The sequence below is a fragment of the Apteryx mantelli genome, chromosome 1 (genome assembly GCF_036417845.1).
Source record: "Apteryx mantelli isolate bAptMan1 chromosome 1, bAptMan1.hap1, whole genome shotgun sequence".
NCBI lineage: Eukaryota > Metazoa > Chordata > Aves > Apterygiformes > Apterygidae > Apteryx > Apteryx mantelli.
Genome location: NC_089978.1, coordinates 141,569,896 through 141,590,847, shown reverse-complemented (window position 1 = coordinate 141,590,847; position 20,952 = coordinate 141,569,896). Strand labels below are relative to the sequence as shown.

At 44.6% G+C, this 20,952-nt stretch overlaps 1 protein-coding gene across 1 annotated transcript in view; it reads left to right on the top strand.

Moving 5' to 3' along the window:
- The window catches only part of BORCS5 (BLOC-1 related complex subunit 5), an 80,755-nt gene extending 61,118 nt beyond the window's left edge, over positions 1–19,637 (top strand). Inside the window, exon 4 of the mRNA XM_067304789.1 lies at positions 14,033–19,637. Within this exon, the coding sequence (XP_067160890.1) occupies positions 14,033–14,263 (231 nt within the window). The 3' untranslated portion in view covers positions 14,264–19,637. The remainder of the gene's footprint in view (positions 1–14,032) is intronic.
- Positions 19,638–20,952: the final 1,315 nt, after the last annotated feature.

Here is a 20,952-nt window from a genome sequence, read left to right as displayed (position 1 = left end):
TTTGTCAACAATGATTTAGTTTTGCAGTGTAGACAAAAGATTTGACTGTTGGTAAGGAGTAAAGGATGAAAAAGAATATGAAGTGTATTGCAAAAAGCATACTGTGTGCATGAACTAGAGTGAGTAAATTTTTATCCTCACTTCAGTTGTCAGTGTTTCCTTTTTTCTTTTTTTTAACCCTGGATATATTGGAGTATTTTTTTTCTTCTTCCGAAAACAGGCTATTACTAAGGGAATAGTGCTTTTAACTTTCCTACAAAATGTTGGTAAGCTTCGGTCCTTGATATCTGCTATTTATCTCAAGGCTGTTCACTTTTCACAGACTTTCACTGACTGTCTTCAATGCTGTAATAGTCCTACTGTATAGTATGCTACAGTCACATTGACTGCAGGTAGTATTTTTTTAAAATTTTCCTTGACAAAATGTCCCAGGGCAAGTATCTTTTGCTTATTGTCTGTGTCCAGAAAAAACAATTTCCTGTTTTTTGGCAAAACTCAAAGTACTGCTGCAAATTTGTTGGTTCTTGATAATTCACTACTGACTGGAGTAGTTTGTAAATCAGTTCACAATCTAAATTAAAATGGTTCTTAATTGGAAAGAGAATAATCTAAGGAAAACAAAAAAACCTTGCATGTCGGTGGTTGCTATAGCTGCTCTAAGTAGACCCATCTGTGTGTTTCCTTACTTTGGGGACCACAGCAGTCTGGCTTTGCTCTCTATCCCATTTCCAAATGTAGCCAGAATTGCCTTGCAGTGGGGCAGCCAGAGCCGCATAGTCTCCTAAACTAAGCTCCTTTGTGCTTTCCAGCTTACTTTGACTGTTCTCTGTCCCGAAGAATTATATTTCACCAAGCATTTCCTTCGAGGGAAAAGAATTGAAGGTGTGATTGAAGGTAGTTGGCCCAGCTGTTTATTTTATCTTCAGCAGTTGCACTTACTTGTACCTGAACTGTCCAGTTTTGGAAGAGATTGATTTTACCACAGTAGTCTTTGCCTTCACTGCCATAAAAAGGGATGTGCTTGCATTTTTTCAGGGAAACATAACCAATATGCATTAAATATTATGTTTTGTATTAATTTTTGGCAGCTGACTCACCATCTGTTGCAATAAAGCATTAATTCCAGGACCAATGAAATATTTAATATTCCTTTTATTTTTCCCCCTTATCTGTTTGAGAAACAACAGAACAGCAATTTGAGATTTGTGTGTGTGCTAATTCTGGCTTATGGCATCTGACAACATTTGACAATTTCCAAGGAAAAAGCCTATGTCTCGCCTTTTCTGGGTGGTATGTCTGCCCTTTGATATTTTGTAGGGTAAAAATTATTGGTTTGTTGGATTAATCATTCTACTGTTGATTTCTATGAACACATTGTTCAGATGTGTCTGGAAACAGCATCTGGTTTATCTACTGATGGTATGTGGGACCCAGTGAGCTTGTTAATATGTGTACACTAAGAAAAAGGTATATTTAAAAAAAAATAGATAATGCATTATAAAATGTTAAGATATAAAGGGCAGTAATAGCTAGTTAACAGGTTAAACTGATCTTACCTACATGCTGGGGCTTCTACCGCAGAGTGTTTAATGATGGGGGCAGAGTTGCCACACCTTAGAGGGTGTGATACTTAAGGCTAAAAATCCCTCCTGAACCATGACTTGCTAAACAAAGATGAAACAGTCTCAGTCTGCTTATTCGAGTGTTGCACTGGATCCCGTAATACAAAATCTCTCTCTTTAGTATATGTCTGCATGAGGAGAAAAGTGCTTAACTGCAGTATTTTTTTTTTGTTGTTTCTGTGGTGGATTTAAGGTCCTGGCTGTAGGCAGAAGGTCTTAAATTCCTGCATCCCGTTTCTGTCTCTGCTGTGACAATGCTGTAGGTCTGTGTTCTAACTAGCTTAAAATGTTGAGCAACTCCAGCTGCCACTGGGTTTATGGGGGTTGTGTGCTCTCTTGACCAGGAGTCTTTGCCTCAGTTTTGTGATCTGTAAAATGGAGGGTTTCTATGAAGATTAATTTGAAGATAAACATTGACCAGCACTAAATATTAGGTATGATGTTGGGGGGGAGAAATAAATGAAGCTTGCAGAGTGTTGTTAGAATCCAGACATTAATATCAGTTACTGGCATGTCACACAGCAAATTGCAGTGTATAGCTTGTTTCATACTTATAATTTTTCAATGCAATGGCTCATTTTGTTGAACGAATATTCCAGAATAGTATGTGCATGGATTTCTTTTAACAGCTTGCTGCAAAAAGTAATTATAATAGGTTTCTCTCCTATGTAGTTAAGATGTCCAGAAATATACCCTTAAAATTTGGCTAGTAAGTAGCTTCTGCAGCTCTGCATACACCAGTGTCTCCCAATACATTTCAGCTGTTTAAGATTACTTGATAAGAGTTATATCATGTTATTTCATATGAGCAACAAGTCTAGTACGTTAGACATGCCAACAAGAAAACATAATTCAGAAGTCATCAAATATCATAAAAGTTTTGAGAAGCATTATGTACAAGCACATTTCAACTTATCTCCTATACTTAAGGCTCATAAACTTCTGATTCAGCCATCCATGTCATCACACATTTGAAGTAAAACATGCTCAGCAATTTGGGGACTTAGGAGTTTTAGTTTCTTTTTTTGTGAATGCCTTGTGGCTCTTTGACTTTTGTTGCAAATATGTTGTTTCTGTGGCCTCTTCTTTTTAGAATAGACCTGTTACCTAGTGGAAAAATGTACTGGAGAACGTGGCTTACCGAGGTCATCAATGTTGTTTTGCTCTGTCCTGAGGGAAGGATGGATTTTCAATGGATAGGGCCATTGGCTGTGGGCCCCTCTTGTTCCAGAGGCTGGAGGGATGAGAGTGGTAGGGCGAGCTTGTAAAGGTTTGAAATTCCCCAGTGGGGATTTAAGGGCAAGGTGTGTTGAAGGTAAAGAAAAAAGCTCTCTAAACATGAGAAGCAGGTCCATCAGCAAGAATGAATGTTGGGCCAGAAACCTTGGAAGGACATTGTCTGGCTTAAAGGGCTGCTCAGACCAAGATTTTTGGATGGTTTGTATTGAGCTGCATATTTGTTTTCTGTGTGACTGGAGCTCTGTGCAGCAGTTAGACTCAGGATGTGTATGTGCTGCAAGCACAGGAGATTTGCACTGAATAATGTACCATGCTAGTCACTTTTCTTAGCTCTGAATCTCCCTGAGCAGAGAGCTTCAGGCCCTATAGGATTCATGCAGTGCTCCGGTCACAGTTGACCAGCATCCCTTCTGAGAATGGACTAAGTGTATGGTAAGTATTGCGGAGGTGTGTTTCTGTTCTTGTTTCAGGTTAGCTTGATTTTTAGTATTATGAGTGTCAGACCTTTGTTGCTCTTATTGTTAGTTAGGGTTTACCTGTAGGTGGTAAAGTTGTATTTCAGGGTATCAGAACTAGTCTCCAGAACTATTTAGGAAACCTGTTTTCAGCAGACATGAGAATGGAGGAACTCGGTGCATTAAATATATTCTTTAGTGTCTTGGAATTACGAGATTGACAAGGACTATGGCAATCTATCAGGCTCTTTCTCTTTTTTTCTCTGATGAAGTATTATTTATAAAGAATGGAATTTTGACTGAGCAGGCACTGTCATGCAGAAATAAATGCGCAGCATTGTTGAGCTGGGAACTGCAGTCATGTCTTTTAGTTGATGTTGCTTTTCTTCCTCTAGCCCAGTGTGATAGTAGCTGGAGTTCTGAGTAGCGGAGAGATGTTTCAACCAGCCAGAATCAAAATGGGAAACTGCTTTTGAAATGACTTCACAATCATCATTTTAATACATAGAACAGATGTCTTGCGGCATATACCCTAGGCAGATGGCCAGTGCTGCTCTTTATGTGGACTTTATGAAATGATCTAGCAGTTATTAAGGAAGAAAAGAGATTGCTTAGACTGAAATCTGTTGTATTACCATACACTGCTTCATCTGGCATCATTAAAAAACAGTTCCTCATTCCTACAATATATGTGCAAAACCAGTTTAACCGTGCTCCTGTCTCTTGTTTTCTGTACTTTGGTTTCTTATGGCCTTTTGGGAAAAGGGGAGATCTGAAATGGAATCCTTTCCACCATCAGATTTCCGAGAAAGGATAGAAAATAAAACTTAAGCAAACATCGTACAGCCAGAAAGATTTGCATTACTATGAAACATAGGCACTTGAAAGACTGGCACAGTCTAGCATGCTAAGCCTTATGTTAATACCTTCAGCAATATTAGTTCATGGAGCTTATAGTTATCAGGTGCAAGAAGGAACAGGGTTCATTTTCCTTTCAGGGCTTGTTTAAACTGGGAGATTGAGTTTCTTATTCTAGCTTTGTTTCCCAGGTTTAAAAAACAAACAAAAAAACCCCCCATAAAATGTTGTAGAGCTTCAAATAGGAGTAAAAAGAATTGAAGCCCATTCCAGAGTTAGCAGATGTGATTCTGAATTTGTGCATGAAACAGGCTTGATGAGATATGAAAAAAGCAACTGTCAGCCTAAGATGTATCAGGCAAGGTATTGCAAGGAGAAATAGGAATGTATCTGTGGCGTATTGGCCAAGGCCATGTGACGACCTCCTGTGACATGCTGCGTGCACTGTTCATTGCTACGTTTGAGGAAGGAGAGCTCATGGCACAGGAGAAGGGTGACAAGGGTGCCTGGGGAGTGGAGAACCTTTGGGAGGAAACTGAAACTGCTTTACTTGATTGGCTTAGCAAAATGAAGACCAAAAATGGCATGATATCTCTTTTTAAATTAGTCTGGGGTTCACACAGGTTGAAAATGCCCTTCTCCCTCCCTGATGGTCTGTGTTGATACAGGAAGAGTCATTTACAGACTTTCATTCTTAACGATTACTTCATGTTTCAGTGTTGAATTGAAATTTTCAAGGTGTCAGCTCTACCCCTAAGTGAGAATTGGGTTTTTGTTTGGTTTTGTGTTTCTGGGATGTTAACTAAAAGCTGCTCAGCAGTTTGACACTCATTTTAGATATCTTGGCCGATACTATTTGCAAATATTTGGAGTTGTGTTGATTATTTAAAGATGCTAGTGCATCTTTAGTAGTTTGGGGGCAGGGGCAGGGGCTGACCTTGTGTTAGCAGCCCTATAATTAGCATTTTGATGTAAATCAGATGTGATCTGCAAAGATGATTTCATGTTAGAAGAATTACAAAGCCTCAGTGCAAGTAATCTGTCCATCTTGCTCTTTACGAAGAGTAGGTTTTATTTTTTAATGTTTTTATGAGGCTTGGAAGTCTGCTTGTTCAGTAGTGCTGGGTGAGAGGTAGGTACTGTTTTGATTGTAGCTTTAGGATCCTTTTATTAGTAACAGTGATAACAATCTTAACTCAGGTTTGGGGGGTTGGGGGTAGAGGGATTCTGGTAGCTCTCAAGCAGAGCAGCCTTGAAACGGAGCCATGATGGAGAGGGGGCTGCAGAGTCAGGATGTGGGGTAGCTACAAAAACAGCCTGGCTGACAATGCGATATACAGGAAAAGACTACATAAACATAGAATAGCTAATTCTTTTGAATTCTGAATTATTTTGTGCAACTCAAGGCCCCCTCCCCGAAATAGATTGAACTTGGAGTTGCAGGCTCAGCAGCCTGTCTTAGGCTATAGTGTATCTGCTATAGCTCTAAGAGACCATGTGTGGATTTAGCTGTAGAAGATCTTTTGAAATAAATAGAATTGTATGGCTGTGTTGGCTGGGCCCTGGCATACGTGTTGATGTTACTGAAACTCAGTGTTGAAGACAGTTAAAATGACTACTGCACATTCTCTAGCGAACATGATCGGTGCAGTGCTCAGACTGGGTAGCTCCTTGGCAGTTTTTTAGAGCAATGACAACTTACAGAGGGAGAAAAAGGAACGCTTTGATATGGGGTTAAGTCTTGGATGTGATCAGCAAAACTTAGAAACAAACTGAATTGTTTACTTGGCAGTGGTGCAGAGGAACTGTACTCGTGGCTGATACTGAAGAGTCAGATGTGGGATCCTGGGCTGGCTGCTGGCTGTCTCTGTTGTTTTCCACCCTGGCTAAGATGCTCATCAAGTAAGTTTGTCACTTATCAGTGCATGAGAGAAGTGGGAAACGGAGGATGTTCCCGTCATCAGGAAGTCATCACGATCTAGTGCGCTAACTTTGCGTGACATTATCAAAGCGAGACAGGAGAGAGAAAAAAAGAAAAGAAAAAAAAGCACGATTCATTGAGCATATTTGTTTCCAGCCAGTGCAGAAAGAGGAGCTGTCTTTGGTTTTGAGAGCTTTGACTGAAAAGTATTTTCACACCAGCACATGGTTACTAATATTCCTTGCAGTTGTGTTCCTGCCTGGCGCTTTCAGACGTGGCTTTTGTGTGGCTGCTGGAAGGAGCTCGTCTAAACCCAGCTGGGCACCTGACACTGCAGAGGGAAAGGCCACTTGTGCTGGGAGCGCTGTTCTAGCTTTCTGGAATGAAGATTGTGGCCTAATTGCGATGTTTTTTGGGTGGCAGCCGTAGAGGATAGGAGCTAACAGGAAATGATTAGGACAGAGCAACAGTAAAAAGTGGACATCTAGCTGAGCTCTGGAAGACTGAATTACTGAATGGGGGGGGGGGGGGAAAGCAAAACATCTTTTTGCCTCGATAGCATTTTTTAAGGAGGGGATGGAGAAGGTGGGAAGGCAGAGCATCCTCTTATGATTGGTTTGTTACTGATGTCAGTAATGCCAATGCTTTTGATTCCAAGTTCGGTGAATTTATGATGATGTTTGCATGTGCCTCTTATAATTCTGAAATTAAGGAAAATGTGTCTAGCTGCAGCTTTCAGTTTCAGTCATTGAACTGAAAAGATGTGGCCTCTATTTCCCAGAGCTCAGGACACTTACATGTCCATGCCAGATGTACTGTTAAATTGCACTAGGTAAGAGGTGTGTGTGTATATAGGGCTTTGGTTTGTTTTGAACATGGTCTCAAAAAGAGCTGGGCAGTGTCCAGTGCTGACCTCAGTCTTTGGTGGGCTAAATTAATGCCTTTATTCTGCTTGGCAGTGTGGGCCAAAAAGAATTCTAAAATAAATGCAAGAATGTGTGGTGTGCAATTGTCTGAAAGTACCCTCGGTTGCTTTTGTGTTTTATCAGCGGGTTACAAATGGGTCTCTGTAATGCAGAGAGCCTCTGAGGCGTTACTGGTTCGGCATGTGACTGGTGCAGCAGGGACAGGCCCTGCGGAGCCATTTCAGTGGGGAAACATCCACATTGCACTGCGGTTGGAAGTAATTATGAATCTGTTTTCATGGAAAGAAAGAAAAGCCTGGTAGATGTCATTTCATGTTCAAAATGTGAAGCCTGGGCATGAATTGCTATCTCACTGCTGCTGGTGCATAGGGGAGTCCTGGGCTTAGAGTTTGAGTCTGTTAGTTCCTTTCTCAGAATGTCACTAACTGTCAAAAAAAAAAAGCACATTGTGGTGGAAGGTGAGTTTTGGGCTTGTCCATTTTTTTACTACATTATACTCCTGAAAGAAAAGCTGAAAAAACATTTCCATTGATTGCAAGAGGGAAAAAAAATCCTGTCTTCCGCTCTGGGGATGCCCAGTCTCAGGTCTTGTGCTTTGACAGGAGGAATTGCTTTGGAAAAAAATAGGTGCATTGAGCACTCTCACCCCTTCTCTGAGAATAGACTTCCCTTTCTCTGAGATCTGGCTAAGATCTCCCATCTTGCCAAGAACCGAGTCTGGGAAACCCTGTGCTGGACTCTGCTGGTTTGCTCTTGTCCTGTTCATTTTTAATAGGCTTCAGCTCCAGCCTTTTGACTCTCTCAATTTGTCTTCTGTACCTGTGAACTGGTTACTTGACACCAATTTTAAAAGAGGAATTCTTGAACTCTGATGCAAGCTGGCTGCTGAAGTGCTGATGCCTTGGAGGGGCTGGTGGCAGAGCAGCACCGTGTCCATCAGAGCTTGTGAGGACGTGGTGGTGACCTGCCTGCTGGGGAGCTCCCAGTGACTGTGCTGGCCCAGCTTGGTTGAAAACCCCAAGCGAGCGGAGCGGAAACAATGGCTCGAGCAAACACTTGCATCTGCAAGTTGTAGTTATAAGGCGGTGGAAAAGCCGCCGGCTCTGAGCGTCTTGCTGGGCTGACCAGAGACCTTTCCAGCTGGTGACAGGCGACAAGGCTGAGACCTCAGCCTTGGCCAGCGCAGATGCTGTGGTAGGACCTTGGGCCTCCCTACAGATAGGAGATGGTGGAAGCCGCTCCGAGAAGGCAAACTCACCTGTCTCGCTCTTGGAGATGTCTTGAAAAAATGTGGGCTGCCTTGGCTGTAGGCAAGCAAATAGGCTCTAGTGGAAGCTCCATTCCTCCAGATGCTTTTTATTGCCACTGTAGGGAGTTAAACAGTACTGGGATTAAGCAGATCACAGAATCGCTGAGGTTGGAAGGGACCTCTGGAGATCATCTAGTCCAACCCCCCTGCTCAAGCAGGGTCACCTAGAGCACATTGCACAGGATTGCATCCAGGCGCGTTTTGAATATCTCCAGAGAAGGAGACTCCACCACCTCTCGGGGCAACCTGTTCCAGTGCTCTGTCACCCACACAGTGAAAAAGTATTTCCTCATGTTCAGATGGAAGCGTCTGTGTTTCAGTTTGTGCCCGTTGCCTCGCGTCCTGTCGCTCGGCACCACTGAAAAGAGTCTGGTCCCATCCTCTCGACACCCTCCCTTCACATACTTGTACACGTTGATAAGATCTCCTCTCAGCCTTCTCTTCTCCAAGCTAAACAGGCCCAGCTCTCTCAGCCTTTCCTCATAAGAGAGATGCTCCAGTCCCCTAATCATCTTTGTAGCCCTTCGCTGGACTCACTCCAGTAGTGCCACATCCCTCTTGTACTGGGGAGCCCAGAACTGGACACACTACTCCAGATGTGGCCTCACCAGGGCTGAGTAGAGGGGGAGAATCACCTCCTTCGACCTGCTGGCAACACTCTTCCTGATGCACCCCTCCAGGAGACCATTGGCCTTCTTGGCCACAAGGGCACATTGCTGCCTCATGCTTAACTTGGTGTCCACCAGCACTCCCAGCTCCTTCTCCGCAGAGCTGCTTTCCAGCAGGTCAACCCCCAACCTGTCCTGGTGCATGGGGTTATTCCTCCCCAGGTGCAGGACCCTGCACTTGCCTTTGTTGAACTTCAGGAGGTTCCTCTCCGCCCACCTCTCCAGCCTGTCCAGGTCTCTCTGAATGGCAGCACAGCCCTCTGGGGTATCAGCCACTCCTCCCAGTTTTGTATCATCAGCAAACTTGCCGAGGGTGCACTCTGTGCCTTCATCCAGGTCATTGATGAAGAAGTTGAACAAGACTGGACCCAGGACTGACCCCTGGGGGACACCGCTAGCTACAGGCCTCCAACTAGACTCTGTGCCACTGATCACAACTCTCTGAGCTCTGCCATTCAGCCAGTTCTCAATCCACCTCACTGTCCACTCATCTAACCCACACTTCCTGAGCTTCCCTATGAGGATGTTATGGGAGACAGTGTCAAAAGCCTTCCTGAAGTCTAGGTAGACAACATCCACTGCTCTCCCCTCATCTACCCAGCCAGTCATTCCAGCATAGAAGGCTATCAGACTGGTTAGGCATGATTTCCCCTTGGTGAAGCCATGCTGACTACTCCTGATCACCTTCTTGTCCTCCACATGCTTGGAGATAGCCTCCAGGATGAGCTGCTCCATCACCTTTCCAGGGATGGAGGTGAGGCTGACTGGCCTGTAGTTCCCTGGGTCCTCCTTCTTGCCCTTTTTGAAGACTGGGGTGACGCTGGCTTTCTTCCAGTCTTCAGGCACCTCTCCTGTCCTCCATGACCTTTCAAAGATGATGGAGAGTGGCTTAGCAATGACATCCGCCAGCTCCCTCAGCACTCGTGGGTGAATCCCATCGGGGCCCATGGATTTGTGGGTGTCAAGTTTGCTTAAATGATCTCTAACCCACTCCTCCTCCACCAAGGGAAAGTCTTCCTTCCTCCAGACTTTCTCTCTTGCCTCCAGGGTCTGGGGTTCCTGAGGGCTGGCCTGAGCAGGAAAGACTGAAGCAAAGAAGGCATTCAGTAACTCTGCCTTCTCTGCATCCTTCGTCACCAGGGCACCCACCCCATTCAGCAAAGGGCCCACATTTTCCCTAGTGTTCCTCTTGCTACTGATGTATTTGAAGAAGCCCTTCTTGCTGTCCTTGACATCTCTTGCCAGATTTAATTCCAAACGGGCCTTAGCCTTCCTCGTCGCATCCCTGCATACTCTGACAACGTTCCTATATTCCTCCCAAGTGGCCTGTCCCCCTTTCCACTTTCTGTATACTTCCTTCTTCTGGTTGAGTTTTGCCAGGGGCTCCTTGCTCATCCATGCAGGTCTCCTGCCTCCTTTGCTTGACTTCCTACTCAAAGGGATGCACCGCTCTTGAGCCTGGAGGAAGTGATGTTTGAATATTAACCAGCTCTCTTGGACCCCCCCTTCCTTCTAGGGCCCTAACGCATGGGATTTCTCCAAGTAGGTCCCTGAAGAGGCCAAAGTTTGCTCTCCTGAAGTCCAGGGTTGCAATCCTACTTGGTGCCCTGCTGCCTCCTCGCAGGATACTGAACTCCACCATCTCATGGTCACTGCAGCCAAGGCAGCCCCCGACCTTCACATCTTCCACCAGTCCTTCTTTGTTTGTTAGTACGAGGTCCAGCAGCACACCTCTCCTTGTTGGCTCCTCCACCACCTGTGTCAAGAAGTTGTCACCAATGCTCTGCAGGAACCTCCAGGACTGTTTGTGCCTAGCTGTGTTGTCTCTCCAGCAGATATCGGGGTGGTTGAAGTCCCCCATGAGAACCAGGGCCTGGGATCGTGAGGCTACTGCCAGCTGTCTGTAGAAGGCCTCATCAACTTCCTCTTCCTGATCAGGTGGCCTGTAGTAAACACCCACAACAGTGTCACCCATGCTAGATTCTTATGTGCATTCCCTGTTCATTGCAGATTCCCGAAGGACAGGTTTTAGGCTCTGTGGTGGATAAATATGGTTGACCCCCTGAGTCCTGCAACTCAAGGCCTGGTCTGAGTGTCAGAGAAACCAGACTGGGAGCCAGGAGAGGTAAAAGCACAAGGTTTGGTGCTGGAGGGAACTCGCTTTGATGGGGGGAGGCAGGAAGGAGGTAAGTGTGTGTTTAGGTCTACTTCAAGGAAAGCTGCAAAGAGGCATTGGCACTTGTATACAGGAGTTAACACATAGCTGCTTTTTTTTTTTCCTTTTAAAAAGGCCAAATTCGGTCTGAGTGAAAATTGGCCTTTCTTCACAGTTACTCAACTTCAGTGTTTCTCGCAACTTGCAGTGTTGCTAGCTGTGCAGTTGCCTGCCATGGAGTCCATGGCAAACTTCAATGCTTGATATAGGGAAACCATCGGAAATGCTCACTTCCGCCCTTTCTCCTTTTTGCGAGGCAGCTTTTTTATAGCCATTGTGAATTTGTCCAGAAGTAGTCAAGAGCTTGGAAGACTGCTCTGCATTTCTTTTTCCTTTTGCAGGTCAACTTCTCTGGGTTCCCCTCCGTAAGTGCACATTACTCATGTTCATGCGTGTTTGCAAGGAGCCTAAAAGTCAACAGACTGATATGATTGACCTTGAGAGAATAGGGTGGGGGGGGAGTTGTTGTTGTTTCAGAGCTTGGTAGATGCAAACTTTGCCTCTTGCATAGAAATGTGAGGCCATGTGAAGAAACATGTCAGTGGAGGAAAACTTTAAAACCAGGGTAGGTTTCTGCTTCGGTCCCTATGTTGTTGTGCTCAGTGAGGCATGCTGACTTTTGAAGGGACTCCAGCCGCTGTCTCTCATTAGGTAGGATGTTTTTAGGCACTGGATTGAATTTGCTTCTATCCTGTGCAGATCTGGTGGTGGTCTGCTTTTACACACTCCAATTTGCAGAGCTACTGCCAAACTACTAAATTATTAAGCTAGGATTTTAATAGAAACCGCTATGTAGGCTTAAATTGTTTCCACTCTATTTGGAGTTTCCTGTTCTGCTGTTTTTTTTTTTGTCCTGCGCATGAAAGCGTAGAGGGAGAAATTCACAGGAAAGCGTAGAGGCCAAAAGGAAGATTTCAGCTTGAAAGAACAGAAAGCAGTCTAGAAGAAATAAAAGGTTAATTGATACTGTATCCAGCTCTGATGGAGGTGATGGAAAAAAACGCTTCCTAATCCCCATGTCAGTTTAGCGGAAGCTTGTGTATTTGTTTCTAATGCAAGTTTGTAACTTAAGTTTCTCAATAAAATATTTTCTTCATGACTCTTTTTGCATTGACCCCTTCCCCGGGGCTTGAAAGGGAGGCTTGTCAGCAAACACAGCTTCCCCATTTCTTTCCGGGTGTTGCTGTCCTGCTGGCGGCAGCAGCAGGGTTCAGCGCTCAGTGTGATGGCTCTTACCTCCTCTGGGGGATGCCCCTTGAAGGCTTGCACCCCTTTTCCAGAGAATCCTCCTCCAATACAGACCCACAACCACTATGTACTGGGTAATGATTACATGTGCCGACAGGCACTATGTATAGAAGTGTACAGTCACATCTGGTCAGCATGGTTTGTTGTTTGGTATTGCGCTAATAAGTTTGTGTCCCTCATGATGGGTGCTGTTGCTCTCCTCCACCAAATGGGTTGACTCCATTACTGAGTTAAAACCAGTGACATTGGTTGAACCTGTGCTTCCAGGTAGCCCAGGAGTCCTCAGCACTGATTTTCCAAGGACCTGGTGGGGGGCTGCTTCATTGTGAACCTCCTCCCCCTGGTGATGATTGAATGGGAGAGGTCTGGAAATGTGCTGATGAAAACAAGAGGCAGTGGGCTAAAACCACATGATGTGTGCCAGCTTCTCCCCTTCCCTTGGCAGCCACCTCCCTGGGCATGTACTGGGTCCCAGGTGAGGGGACTGCTATTGCTGGAGGCAGAGCAGGTTCCCAGGTCTCATCCTGCCTGACATGAAAGGAATCTCCTGCTTCACCAGCACCATGTGCTGGGAGCCAGACATGTGCCTGCAACTCTGAAATACCAGGGCTTGAATAGCCAACACAACAAAGTAGGGTTGCTGAGCAGAACTACAGCAAACTGTAGTATTTGGGTTTTAGGTGGGTTTTTTTGAGGGTTTGGAATAGGTCTATTACCGAGTACTATGAATGAGAGATAGATGGTAGATCTTCCAATGTGTAGAACAGTTTAAGCAATAGTGACTGAGCTTGTTTTGGATGTGGTATTAACAGCTATCAGCTGAATCCCTGGAGTTTACAGATACAGCTGAAGAGAAAGTTAGGCTGTGAATTACAGAAGTTACCTTCATAGCTCAATGGCAGGAATAGCAGGAATGGCAGGAACTGCAGTTCCTGTAATTATAATAACACTCCGGCTGTGTTTTGGTACTTACTCTGTTTAATTGCATGACTGATTTACTTAATGTTTCTCCTGGGGTCACTCATAACACTTTTATTTTTAGGATTCAGGGAAATTAGGGACACTAGTAATGCATTGTGATTCTCTCAAGGCAAGCATTTTCCAGATGAGGATGGTAGTAACACCAGTAGCTTAGTTGCCATGTAACCTGGCAAAGTCAGTGAAATTAGCCCTGGCAAGTAAGGTAGAACTTAATGCTTTAAGATGAACAATCTCCACTGAAAATATACAGGTTTAGGGAGAGGCCACAATTTCACTGGGTTTGGATAACTTAGAGGATACGCTTATGGTTTACAAGGAAATCCCTGGCAGTGCCTGTTGGCATTAAACCCTGTAAATAAAGAATTTGTAGGTCAATACTCAATATATGGGTGTAGAACTAGGTGGTCATATGTCCTCTATGTTAAACTATGAATTATGCTGTTTCATGACCAACTGGTCATGGGCCAGCAGAGCAGTTCCAGCAGGGTGCTAGCATGCTTCATGAAAACTTTTAGGAAAGATACTATGCTGAAAGGCTTGTGGTAACAGTTGGCCTAATGTGGCTCGCTCTGTTTGTTGTTCTTAAACAGATGGATCTCTCCGTGGAAACTCTGTATAGCTTCATGCAGGACCGCCAGAAGAGGTATGCCAAGTATGCAGAGCAGATCCAGAAGGTCAACGAGATGTCTGCCATCCTGCGCCGCATCCAGATGGGCATCGACCAGACCATCCCCCTCATGGAGAGGCTGAACAGCATGCTGCCAGAGAGCGAGCGGCTGGAGCCCTTCAGCATGAAACCCGAGCGGGAGCTGAAGGCTTAGCTGAGCCAGCAGACTCCCCTTCCTCACTGTCCATGCTCGAGTGCTCGGCACAGACATGCTTCCAGCACGCTTGCCGGCCAGATGTTTGGCGCAGACAGCCGTGCTGCCTGACTCCTCGCCACGACATCGGAGGAAGAGTGGTGTCAGCTGCCAGAGCTACGCAGCCGGGAATTCAGGAACTCCCTTGTTCCGTCACTTGGAGGAGGAAACCTACCACTCCTTTTGTCTCCCTCCTTGTGCTCTGCTGTCTCCTTTACCACTACCACCGCCTGTGCTGAAACAGTTGTTTCATTCCTCAAACTAGATCAGATTTTGCAGAGGAGGGGTTCTTTCATCTGATCTTTTGACTAGAAAAATTCAAAGGGATTATGGGTGTGACATGCCCTCTCGCATGCTTTCTGTGCCACTGGGGTTTAGACAATTAGATGGCTGGCAGATATTTCTGAGATCCCCTGGCCTTGGAAATCTGTACGTTTTATAGGTGGAAGTATGGGAGCCAGGAACTGGCTTATTAAAATCTGCCTATTATCATAATATAAAATAATGCAGCACCTCCCTAAGCCTTGGTTTCTCCCTGTGTAAAATGGGGGATATTTTACACACTGTTGTAAAATATTTACAGATCTAGAAATAAAGTGTTTAATGGCCTGTGTTGCCATTGTGTGGCAGCTCTTGTCCAAGGCAGAAAGAAGCCAAAAGCGAGGACCCCCTGGGCTCACGAGGTCAAGCGGAGGCTCTCATTTATTTCATTAATCCTAGGATGCTGCTGCTGGTGAAGGGGCTGAAGCATGCCCACGAGCCTGAACGGGGGCTTTCCTTTATGAGGCAGATGCTGCCATGGCCTGGGTCCAGCATGCAGCTCCAACTGGGAGGACGGCTGTCGCTGAGAGTGACAACCTGTCTTGCAGGATGGCGCGAGGCTAGGTGACTTGCCAAAGATGACTTGCTTGAATACCTCTTAGTACTTGTGTTTGCTCAGCAAGAGCTTGTCTCCTAGCATTTGGGAATAACAGCACTGTAGGTTTTTAACAGTATTAATTGCTGCCTGGTGGCAGGAAGCAACAGGCACTTCTGTTTTGTTGCATTACTGAAGGCCAGGTATCTGAGAGTGAATTTTTATAACACAGACTGCAGCCCACTTAGGTTTGTATTTGCAGCATAGCAGTGAATGGATTTTGGGGCCCTCTGAACATTGAGGACAGAGTCCCTTAGAAATGAAGCCTTTGGAAGGATTTCCGGGAAGGAACAACTGAGTACTTCAGACACAGCAAAGCCCAGAGCAGGAGACTTTCTAGCAAGGGCAGCAGAATGGGCCTAGTTCTCAACTGTTTTCCACCCTGCAGTTGTGATTATGTTTGTACATACATATGCATATACTGTATGTAGTACAGGATATAGCATTGTGCGAATCAGACTTCCATCCTTGCTCATGTGGGCTGCAGTATTTTACACTTGTTTTGTAAGCAGTTCTCATGCTCACATGAGGCTAAAAAAACCCATGAAAACCTGCTTTTTATGCCTTTGAGACAAAATTAATGCAGTCTGTATGACCATGCTGTAAGGCTCCCTGTTATCCATCATGGAATACTTCTCTGCCCCTTGCCATCAGACACACTAGAATATTCAGCAACTTTAAATAGCTGCTGCAGGCATTTCTGTCCTCTTCTTCCAGATAGTGCTGTCTGGAAATTTAGAACATACAACATGCAGCCATCTCTCTCTGTCAAATGTGATAATAGATACCCCACACCCCACAGTGCTGGAAGCTTATCCCAGTGGGAAGATCCTGATATTGGATCTTGAGGCAGGGGTTAGGTTGCAGATGCTCTCTTCTGTAAAGCCTAAGGCATTTGGCCTCGTACTATTAAGTATCAGATCAAAGCATTGCTCCTTGCAGTGCTAATGAGGGCAAGGGAATAGTACTACCCTATCTATCTGAAATGTGCAGGAGCTAGGGCTGCAAATCAGGTCCTTCCTTATTTGCCAAGAAACACCTAGACATTGGGCTGATAATGGGGGAAAAAGTGCATATTCCTTTGAATACTGTCCTTTAAACTTCTGGATTCTGGGCCTCCCAACTAGAGCTTTCTGAACAGCAAGGCTAAGCTGTGAAAAATGTAATAGTTGAACTAGATATCAGAGCTGAAACTTGAAGGCCAGCCTCTTCCAAAGCGCATGGGTAGATGTCACCTACTTCTGCTCAGCAAATGAGACAAAGTCTCTGTGTTCTGTAAAATGTCATGCACCCTCTAGTTCTCATTCATTCTCAAATGATGGTTTACAGTTTTATTTAAATCTTTGTGACTAGCTTTATTTCCTGTAAGTCTTTGGACTGCTTGCTGAGGGGATGTCACTTCTTTGTGTGTGTTGCTGAGCTGCAGTTTCTGTTGCTTGGCTGCTCTGCATTCGCTTTGCTCTGTGTGCGGCTTTTGGCCTTGTCTTGGCTGCAGGCGATGCTCAAGGTGAAGCTGTAGCTTGGCTCCCTTTCACTCTGCCTAGCAGGTGATTTGTGATGTGAGTGGAATGACCTTTCTGCCTGTAGATTTCCTTTTCCAAGCAAACACTGTTGGAGAAGGCCTCAGTTGTCTCACTCATGAACACACTATCCATTACCTTTACCCAGAAGGATAGCTTGCTAAGAACAGAGAATGACCTGGTAGGGTTCACCGAAAAGAAACATTTCTGCCCTTTTTTGGTTTATGACGTGGAAAAAAAAGCTGGTGCACAGCCTGGAGTGCAGAAGAAGCTTCCTAATAGGAAATGTGCTGAAAGGCTGGAGAACAAGGTGACTCCCTGGGGGCTGTGGTTTCCCAGTGGCCTGAGCTGCTCTTGTGCTCGCTGTGGCTCTTTGCTTGTGCTCTTCTCCTTTGTGCTGCCTCTGGGGCTTGCTGCACCCTACACTGGATCAGTGTCCTACACTGGTGAAAGAGGTTTGGTTGTTTCTTTGCTGTCAGATTTTTTTTTTGTAATTTAGTGCATTAACGTGGTGCTAAAGTGCCAGCCTAGCTGCAGGTTAATTTCTGTGAAGATCCAGTGAAGGGGACAAAAAGGATTTTTTTGAATATATGTATTTTGAATTCAATATATTTAAATATTTAAGAATATATTTTCCTCTCCTGTAAGCTTCTATGCAGAAAGAGTAGAAATATGCATTTTCACATTGCATGAACCAGGCCTCTCCCCCTGCCCCCCTTCTTTTAATCAGACTGCGTTCCCATGGTTTCGTGAGGTACTGTTGTACCTTCCCTCCTATTCCCAAGCTGCGGGAGTGTATTTTGATTACAAGCCTTGTGATTCAGTGCTGCTTGGTTTATGGGTTATTATCCTGTTCGCAGACTTGCTCTGCTTTCAACTGCATATGTGCTATAAGTTCCACAGCTCCAACATTAAATGGCTGGTATTGCTCTTCTCCAAGTGTGTTGTTCCTCTGAAAGCCTTGCTCATGCCTCATGTACAGCACACCACTTCTTGCTGTCATTTCTATAGACCATATAGATACTTCGAGTGGTTGGCTTGTTTCCTCCCTGTCAGCTTCTAATTATGTTTTTTTTTAAGTCTATGAGGTCATATCTTAGCTTTCCTGCTTTGTACACAGCTATAGTGAATCCATCTTTGTGCTTGGAGATGGCCTGTTTCAGTCCCTCTGGGGCTGCCTTTTTTTGTGACTGCAAGAAAACGTGTGTCCTGGCATGAAACTAAATGTTGGGTTTTTTTGGATGCTGTCCCAATTCTAGTTGGCACTGATGTCCAGCTTAAATAAATGATGTGCACAGTGATGCTAGTGGCCTGCTAGCAGTGGGGTGGGACTTCAGTTCAGTTGGCTGCTGACCTTTCCTATGCTTGTAGCCTCCTGGAGGTAAAGAGGGGGCAAGTGTCTGATGGGGGGGAAGAGGGAGGGAGAAGAGAGTAAACATGGCCAGCAAAATCAGTTAGCTGTAGGGAAAAGATGTGGTTGGTGTTGCTTGAACCTCTGGAACAGGAGGGAGAACGTGAGGATATACAATCATGTTAAAGTGGGGATGTGTTAATTGGACTCTGTTGGTAGTTGAGCTGTGTCAGCCACCTGAGAAGGTGATGGGCTCCACCCTGCCATACTGTTAAAAGTCTATGAAGCATTTGTAAATAACTTCTGGGATTAGTGTTGCTTAACTACTTTGTCTTTTCCAGTAAAACAAACAAAAATGAAACAAAAACCCAAAACCCTACCTTGCAAGAAGGAGAAACGAGCTGGGAAAAGGTTCTTTCTTTCTAATAACTGATTGTCTTTTTTTCATTTTTCTCTCCCTCTCAAAAGGGGACCATGTCCTAACAGGTACTTTAGCAGTTCTTCTTGCGATGATGAAAACTATTAGCCAGGTAGCAGCAAGAACTAGAGCTGGGCAGCTTGGGCGCCAAGGTGCTGCTTCAGCTGCTGCTGGTGTCTCATGTGGCCCCTGCCCTGCTGGCTGTTTGTCTGCTCCCACTGATCCTCTGCACATTGCTGGATGGGGCGGTTTGCACTTTGGGTCAAACTTCACACTCTTTTCAGCTGGCCTGTGGTACTTTTCTGCTTCTTGCTAGCTGGCTTTCAGCTGGCACAGTTAGGACTGTCTGATTTTAACTACTCCATAAGCTCATACTGGACAGCCTGTTGATTACTAGGTAATGCAGAAAATAATTCACCTGATGATAGTGAGGGTTCTTGCAGATTCCCAAAGCCAAGGAAAGGTCTAAGGTGTTAATGGGTGTGCTCAGAGCACCTAAAGGTGGGTACCTGTGTTAGAGCTAATCCTCCTATGGCATGAGAGAGAGAGAGGAGCACTCAAAGGGCAACTCAGTGTCAGGTGCCTAAAATTAAGGAAAATCAATAGCTGTTTTGTCCTTTTAAAGCCTTTGTATTTTAACAGCTGGAGAATGCACACTGACCTCATAAGGGAACTGTGAAGGTAATGAAAGAATATGATGAACATATGTCCTACTGCAGGACAGTAATGAGACCACAGAAATAAATGAGGATGGTTATAGATCCTGTAAAAACATGACTCTTCCCTATTCGGGCATGTGAATGGCTGCTTGTACCAGCATGGATTTGAGAGGATTTTAGCTATCAGTTATTGGTACCTCACCATCAAGTTTGCAACTATATCCTAGCAAAATGACTTTGCCCCAGTTTTGGGATGCTGATTGTGGACAGGCGTTAGCTGCCCTGTAGCTTGCAGAGCACCTTGTGAGCATTGAGTACTCCCTCCTGGGCAAGGTGGCAAATTATCTCATCAGAGTCTGCTCTGTAATGCCCTGCTAAGGCTCTCTTGTGGCTTAGGGAGACCTGACTTGAAATATTTATTGTCATTTGTTTTGGTTTTACTACTACTAATAAAAAAGCGTATATGATTCATGCTGTAATCTTCCCTCTAGTTACCGGGGAGTGAAGGGATGGGAGGGTTCCCAGTGTAGCATTCAATAAGTATTTGAGTCTGTTCTTCTAATTTTGATATACTCTGGAAGCCATATGAGATACCAAGGGGCCCAGCAACACTGGAGGTCCAACAGTCACAGAGGTTGGTAAAGGCTTAACAACCAGCTTTCAGCAAGACAATAGCAACATTTTTCTTACCTCTTCCCCCCCCCCCAAAAAAAAAAAAAAAAAAAAACAAGCAGGGGTCAACTGCTGTAAGCAGAGCTGATTGATTGCTACTTGCTCACAGCAGCTTGGCATTTGAAAACATCGTAGAATAGTAGGAGCTGTTTCCTGCAGGTAACAGGTTATTCTAATAAATTCAGAAAATCCCTGGCTTAGAGAAAAATAAATGACCATAGCTGCAGCAGAATGCTGTTCTGGCATCAGGAAGGCAAAGAGGTGAATGACACTTCCACCCACTGCACCTGGGCTTCTTGACAAGAGATGCAAATGCATAAGGTTCATTTTTTAAAGTGATCTGATGGCCCAGCCTCATGGTTCCCCTTAACACATCACACTGGATTTGTTCAGCAGTGGAGGTTTGTGTGGGTCCTTGTAAACAGCAGCTGAAATCTGCAATTCAAAGTGAGCACTTCTTTCAAGCAGGACAGCTCTCAAATCCTGTTTTACAGCATTTTACATGCTAGAAAAGCAGCACTTTCTCAGAAGAGGGGGTACTGCAGAAAGCTAGAACTATCATCTCCTTTTCCTTTTCTATTTATAGTGACTCTCATTAATATTCTCAAAGCACAGCATAACCAAAGGCTTAGCTGCAGAAACACTTTAGTTTGCCTTAGAGCAACAACTTGGGCCTGAGGGCCATATAGTTCTCTATAGGCTTGGTTCAAAGGGATAGAGCTCAGCTGTTGGTCTAAGTTGATATATTATGAACATGGTTCTTCTAACAAAATTCCCAACTGTGTTTCTGTATGTTTAATAGTACTTTTAGATAGTATAGTATCATAATAATACTACAGTAACTAACTCCACTTTTATCTCAAAAGGAAATTTTGCTTTAAGAACAAATACAGGATACCTTGGTTTTAGTCAGGGTATGGCCATCTAATTAAAACGTCTAGGTAAGTGAGCTGCTTTGAATTTCTGTATTTTCAAACTAAAACCAGGCAGTAACAGCCTTATTAGGATTCTAGTTTTGTCCCCAAGAGGAGCACCAGGCCCCTGCTCTGGGCTTTTGAAACCACCACATGCTGGTAACCATCAGTGTAAATCCTGTGCCATGAGTGAAAGTGGA